General features: G+C 45.0%; 1 protein-coding gene across 1 annotated transcript in view; it reads right to left on the bottom strand.

Moving 5' to 3' along the window:
* Positions 1 to 6,967, bottom strand: part of CCDC88A (coiled-coil domain containing 88A) — a 63,989-nt gene continuing 57,022 nt past the window's right edge. Inside the window, 6 exon segments of the mRNA XM_036380879.2 lie at positions 1 to 1,974; positions 3,180 to 3,304; positions 3,307 to 3,435; positions 4,824 to 4,904; positions 5,865 to 5,936; positions 6,225 to 6,428. Of these exon segments, the coding sequence (XP_036236772.1) occupies positions 967 to 1,974; positions 3,180 to 3,304; positions 3,307 to 3,435; positions 4,824 to 4,904; positions 5,865 to 5,936; positions 6,225 to 6,428 (1,619 nt within the window). The 3' untranslated portion in view covers positions 1 to 966.

The raw sequence follows: 6,967 nt of genomic DNA, 5'->3' as shown, positions 1-6,967 counted from the left end.
TTGGTTTTATTTCTTTTATTTAACTGCATTAATTTAACATTTTCTGTTATTTTGTTACACCATTTGTTTTCTGTTACATCAGTGGTACTTCCATTGACAAGAAAAAATGAATTTCCACCATACTCAAGACAGTTTTTTATTCCTATGCATCACAAGGAGCCTGTTATTTGACCCCTGATAAAATCAAACACTTCACCACAGTTGTACCCACGACTGGAAAGACAAAGCAGACAAAAGGGAAAAGGTGGAAAAGGTCATTTTTTCATGACAAGTGCTGTGTATCATGCAACTATTTATCACTTCTTTGTAAGAATTATCATTTCTGTTCAGGATTATGAATGGTCTGTGTGTTTATTACTCAGTATGGACAGTAATTAATATTCACTGTGCAAACTAGAGGCACTGAATTATTTGGATTACTGGGCACGTGTTCCTCATGCATTTATGCCATGACACAGCATAAATGAAAAGGGTAAGAAGACACTGAGGTATCTCTAAATGTTTCTTTCCATTAATACCTCATTTTTTGAAAGAAGAAAAAAAATTTTCCCCTCCAGGTAGATAATCAGTGTATCACTGGTAGCCCTGAGAGCTCGAGCTCCACTGCCAGTGCTGTCCTTGTCCCAGGAATGCTGTTCCCTGCGCCGTCCCGGGCATGCGCTTGCTTTAACATGCAGCAGTAACCAACAGGAAAACACCAAAATATTTGCAATGCGTGACAAATAAAAATAGAGCTTGTATTATAAAGGCATGCAAAATATACACAGTGCAATTAATGTTTCATGCAGACTTTGGTGGGGTTACAATTCCACATTCAAACATGCCACAGTCCACAGGGAACAACCACCCCGCGGATAAACCAGCAATGATTCCTTCATTGGAGGGAAGCTTCCTCTGTCATCCAGTGGACATGGAGAACACCTTTATGGCATGTTAGACATAAATATTTAATAATACAGCTTTCTTTCATACACAGCCATACTCATACCACAGGGTCTGGTTGTCTTCTGAGACCAGCAGTGGGGACTGGGCCTCGCCGGGGCCGGGGGCAGGGACAGGGTCCCCGGTCAGAGCTGCCCGTGGGTCACCCTGGGCCTTTGGAGCAGCACAAGGCTGCTCCTGGCTCCTCAGCACTGACCTAAACGCTGACACGTTTGCCTGGTCAGCTGCCTTGGAGGTGGATCTCGGGGGCAATCCACTGATATTGCTGACTAACTCGGTGTTGAGGGATAAGAAGGGCTGGGGCGCAGTGAAGGACCCTGCACTGCCACTCGCAGACCCGCTGGCTTTATCCCAGAACACACCCGCGCTCGGCAGAGTCCTCTCACGACCACCTGGCCTTTCCATCCTGGAAGGCTTGGCAAGCTCAGAGTGACCTCCCACAGGGCGTGCTGTGAGCGTGGGAGCTGCCTCTCCCTGCGGGCCACGCTCCCCCCTGGCAGGCACACAGTGAACACAAGGAGAGGACACCCGCAGAGCCGAGTACTCACTGGAGCTGGGCGGAGCACTCCTGTCAGCCGGGGCTGCGTCCACGGGCACGGGAGGCCTACTGTCCTTAGACAAAAAATCATGGATGCTTGTCCTTCGGGTGCTTCCTTCTGCCGTGGAAATGACGCTGCTGGCACGAGGTAAGGTGGCGTAGGGGTTGCAGTCCCTGGATTGTCGCTGGCTCACAGTCGCTTGGATCTTTTCCTTCACGGAGCGGGGCTTCCCCAGGGCGCCGGGGGTGAATTTGATGGGAGAGCTACTGAAGTAGAGATCCTCAGCCTTCCTGAGGCTGGGCCTCACCAGCTGCTCTGGTTTGAGGGCTCGTCCATCTGAGAAATCCCCCGTGTTTCTGACACTCAGGGATCTCACGATCCCACAGCCAGCTGCCGGCTGCTTCCGCAGCTTCTCCCTCCCTGCCAGCTCCGAAGACTCAGACAAGCTCCTCATCACTTCATCTAAAAGGTTCTCCTCACTTGCAGACTTCATCTGTCAAAACAGCAAACAGAAGTTTCTAAATTGCAATTGTTACCTTTTCTTAAGCATTTTTGTAGATATATATATATATATTAACAATTCTACAAAGATTTGGGTTTTTTGAAATTTCTCATCTCTAAAAGCAGAATTAAACATTTATGATACATACTTAGGCATCTTCTGTGCAGTTTACAAAAAAAGAGTTTAGGTGAATAATATTCAGGCTCAGTCAAGTAAGACAGCAGTTGTTTTCAAAATGGTACCAGACACAACTAGGGAAGAATTAAGCTAAAGGCATTAGAGAAATGCTCTGGCAGAAGACTGGAAAGCTTGAATACCCTTCACCCAGAATGGGTCTGTGAGGCTAGAAAAGGGGTTCTGGGATCTGTGAACAGCAGCAGACCTGGCTTGATGACTTAGGCGGGTTTTTTATTTCATATTGCCAGAAGAGTATTCTCTAGTGCTTAAACCCCAAAAATCCTCAGGGAGACCAGAAGTGAGAGCCATGTTAAGTATCTAAACAAAAAATGCAGAATTTTCTCCAGATCTGTGTCACCTGCCCCAGGCAACCCTGGATCCTCACCACTGAGAGGCCCCAGTCACAGTGACTGGCTGGCTTTATCCTACAGCATGATATCCTACAGGAGTTTGGGCAGATCTGCTCAAGAACCAGGGATGCAGAACCTGGAATTCCAGCAGAGACGAGGTGATTTAGGGCTTCTTAGAAACTGTCACTGATTTACAGAAACATTGCCTTCATCTTACTCCTGTCAGATTTCAGTAAGCTCCAAGGTCACTCTTGGTTTTCCAGTACTGTTAAGAAGATGAAACTGAAGCAGACAGGAGTCTCCTCAGGGAATGAGGTCAAACATCTTCCTTGTGCTTGATACAGGACAGATGTGACAGCAGCTGCTGCTGGACTGGAAGAAGAAGAGTGAACCCACTCTGAGCTCTGGTGTCCCATGCACTGGGCAGCCTTTGTCAGTACAGGCTGACCTTCCTACCCGACCCAGGGATCACAGAGGGTCAAACTGCAAAATTGCCCAGATTTCCTGCTGGAGAAACCAGACAGTGCATCAGGAGACAGAGCCTGTGACCTCTCAGTGCAGGTGTGACCGACAGCTCCAAGAAATCTTTCAGGAATTCTACTCACTGTGCCTTGCATTAATTCTGAGCCCCAGGCGGGGCACTGTGTAGCTAAATCCTCTCACACTGACCTCACTGGAGTTACTCTTGTTGCTTTCCTCCAGGAACTGCTGCAGGGTGACCACTTCACTGCCAGGGGAGCCCGTCTGGGGGGGTTTGCCGTGACTCTCGGGCGTCCTGTGCTGGAGCACGGGCTGGACCTGGCGTGGCCCTTCAGGTACTGGATGGGGCTGCTGCTGCTGCTGGACCAGGCCTCGTGCTCCTGGAGCAGGCTGAACTCCCCACTGCTGTGGCTCTGGGGCCTGCTCTGGCTGGTCACTGCACCTGCTTTGGGGGAAGGCAGGAAGGATTCCCATTAGAAACACACCGAGAAGCTGTAAGCCTGTATAACCCCACTGAAGCCTGGAATGTTACCAGGTTTAGTTAGCATTCATTCTATTTAAAAGACTAAAAAAAAGCCCAGTCGTTATTTTTTACTCTAAAATTACATTGCCCTGACTTACCTTTTGCAGCTCTTCAGACATGACATGATTTTTTTTTTTAATAAAAACTACCTTTCACTTATAATCTGGGCCTCCACCTACATAATAACGTATTCCAAGAGGTTAAAGAGACATCTCCACTCTTATTCAGCATCACTGAGAGGCACAGGGTAATTAAATGTTAAAGGAAATACAAAGGATTGAGTGGAAAGAAAATGTTGTCTCCAACAAGAACTACTCAGGAATGCTGCTTCTCCAACAATTCCTGCTGTTACTCCTAGTTTGTTACAACTGGCACCTGCAGGAAGCACATGGTGTTAGATACAAAATAAATTCCACAACACCAGTTCCTTTTATTTGTCAGGAACTATGAATTGCTTCAAAAATACTGATGGATAATCAAGTATTTCCAGCTTCATGTCACTCCTAAGAAATGAAATGAAGTTTGAACCAAGATAAATTGTTTACGGTGGAAATGCCTAATCCTGTACAGACACTGGGGCAAGGAGGACCTCAAGGGATCTTCTACAGAAGGGAGCAATCCAGCAGATATAAAATAAACTATTACAAATATTCAGCTAGCATTCATTCCTAAATTTCCAGACAAACAGACACCATTTAAGAGGTGCAAGCCATGAATATAAAATGGAGTCTTGAGCTGGCAGTGCTCTAGCCTAGTCTGTACAACAGTCTCCAGCTAAAAAAGCCATGAGATACAAAAATACATCAGGGTTCTTAGTACATGAAATTTAGAGAATACTGATAAATCCAGGGATGTTAATAATCTATTAAAACCAAAATATAAAGGCTTCTAGCATGAATCACATGTACCATTTTGTGCAGTTGTACAGCACACAGCTCACAGCAGCAGTGCAGTGCAGGAGGATGCTTCGAGAAAAAAAAAAAAAGGAGCAACTTCTCAGCTTAAAAAGCTTTTAAAGTAATTTGGGGGGGAATTCTTATTTTTCTTATTATAACAATGTTATTCAGGTTAGGTTTGATTTAAAATAGTTGGTAACTTAAAAACTAACACCACCTTTGTAATATTTACTAAAACCATATAATACCTGTGCTTCTAATCTGGGGAAAGAAGGCTGTGAAACACTCAAGGAAGCACAGGCTGTGCTGTGCAGTGGGAGGTTTTTGGTTGTGGGGGTTTTTGAACCTCTACAGACGATCTTACAGAGAAAAGAATGGAAATGAAGCATGGATGTGAATTCACCCCCAGCATACCTTTGACTTCATGGAGTGAAGCATTGTTATTGCTATTGCTAGTGGATGTCCTGCCACTATCAAGGCTGGCTGGTCTGGAAGCTGAATGGAAAATTAGGAGACACCATGATGAACAACATTTTAGCAGAGGACACTGCACCTTCACATTCTGCTGCCAGAATGCTCAGAGGATCATGCACGACCTCCCAGGCTGAACATGCCCATGGGAACAAAGTGGTTTCTTACAGATCAGAAAGCGAAGGAATTTCCAGGCGGTCCAAGAGGACACTTTGGAAAAGGGCACTACAGGAATAGCGAGGTACAGAGGAGAGGAAAAGAGAAAGAGTCTAGTTTAGAATTGACACTGAGTGGGGAAGCAGGGATCAGACAGGGGCATGCAGGAGCTGCTGTGGTCAGGGCACTTACAACAGATCTGACAGGGAACCCTGCACAGGGCTGGAATGCCACGGACAGGAGGAGCAAGAGCATCTGCACAGATAAAGTCCTGTACTCCTAAGCCAATACAAGGGAAATGCACTGTTAGTAGCCTCCAAAATGTTTGCTGCTTGTACTCATTGTAAATGTTTATAGTACAGTTAAAACTCCACTTCTATTAATAGCCTATTTTTCACTTCAAAGCTGTGCTTGAAGGAACACGTAAGGATTTTATAAACTACAGCCCATGGCAAATTTGGGGTTCACTGAACAATAAACATTGAAAACTCAGGCCAGATTTGGACTTGATTTTTTAAGATTGAAATGCTAACTTCCTTTATTTACTGTTAACTCTAAATGGAAGTGAAAACATTTTCCCACTAAAAGGGAAAATGTTTTGATCCTGTTCAGATGCACTTCACAAATACTTTCTACCAGAGATACAGAACATCTGTCTGATGTAGTAGTTAAGAGAGAAAGGAGAATCTGAAGAAATGATACATTAGAGAGATATGAAAATCAGAGAGAGCATGCTCATTGCAATGATGCCATTCACTGTATTTTCACAAATTCATTAACATTCACATCATATATCCTTAATTCATTTAATGAAAGCTCACATCTTACCATGAACTCTTGATCCTGTACTAGAATCATCACTAATACCTTGTGGACTTACATCTTCAAAGGATGTAGTATCTACACACAGAGACATAAAGGAAGATGTAAAATAAAATAAAGTGGAAAGATTATTAAAATACTTATCATTGGTAAAATGGTAAAAATGAAAGTATTTTTCAAAGCAATCAATTTTTACTTAGGAAACATTCTGTAGGAAAAACCTTGAAACATTTTATAATTGCAGTTATTAAACCGGTTCATTATCTTAGCACTGCAACTCAATCATTAAGATTGAAAAACTTAAAACATTAAGTCAAACCAATATTTACATAGTTACATCAGGGTGCAAAAAGCTTCTACCTATACCTTTATTATTTAGCAACTGCTTGGATCTGAAGCCTGTGGAGGAGTTGACAGTGGCAAAGTTGATAGCTGTAGTAGAGAAGGCCATAGCTCCCAATTCCTTCCTCCTTTTACCCGTGGATATATCATCAGGACCCTCCAGATGCTCAGAACTACCTGTCCATTGTCCTCCTGCCAGGACCATGGACTGCACCAGGTCATTCATGGCTGGGATGCAAATGAAAGCAAATGATCAGCGTGGGCAATGTACCTGCTCCGCTTGTTAATTTGCATTGCAAAGGTCGGACAGTTTTCTAAGCATTAAAGCGCCCGCAGCAGCAGCAGCCGGCAGGAGCAAACCACACCCCGGGTACCGCATGCAACAGGCTCGGCGGGAAGGGAGGGAGGGACGGGATTCGGGCTCCTGAGCCCAGGGAGGTGCTCAAAACGGGATTGGCAGGGATCGCCATGCGCCAGGTGCTGTTAGAGGCTCTGCCAGCCGCTTGCCGTGAGAAAATGGGATGAGCGGGGACAAAACGGGCACGGGTGCTCAGCCAACGGAGTGCCGGCGCTGCCACGGGATCCTTGTACAGTGCAGGTTACTGCAGGCACACTGGGGTTTACAGAGCAACAGAGAGAGGATCTGAAAAATACCACAGCTGATGATATTCACCTTTACTTCCCCAAACTCGAGAAAACTGTCCACCCCTCATTAGAAAACAAAACAAAACAAAAGAAATCAATGCAGCATTCTGGCAACGAGAACT

This window comes from Molothrus ater, chromosome 3 (assembly GCF_012460135.2).
Source record: "Molothrus ater isolate BHLD 08-10-18 breed brown headed cowbird chromosome 3, BPBGC_Mater_1.1, whole genome shotgun sequence".
Lineage (NCBI taxonomy): Eukaryota > Metazoa > Chordata > Aves > Passeriformes > Icteridae > Molothrus > Molothrus ater.
Note: the sequence above shows the minus strand (reverse complement) of the source record. Positions and strands in the feature narration are given on the sequence as shown.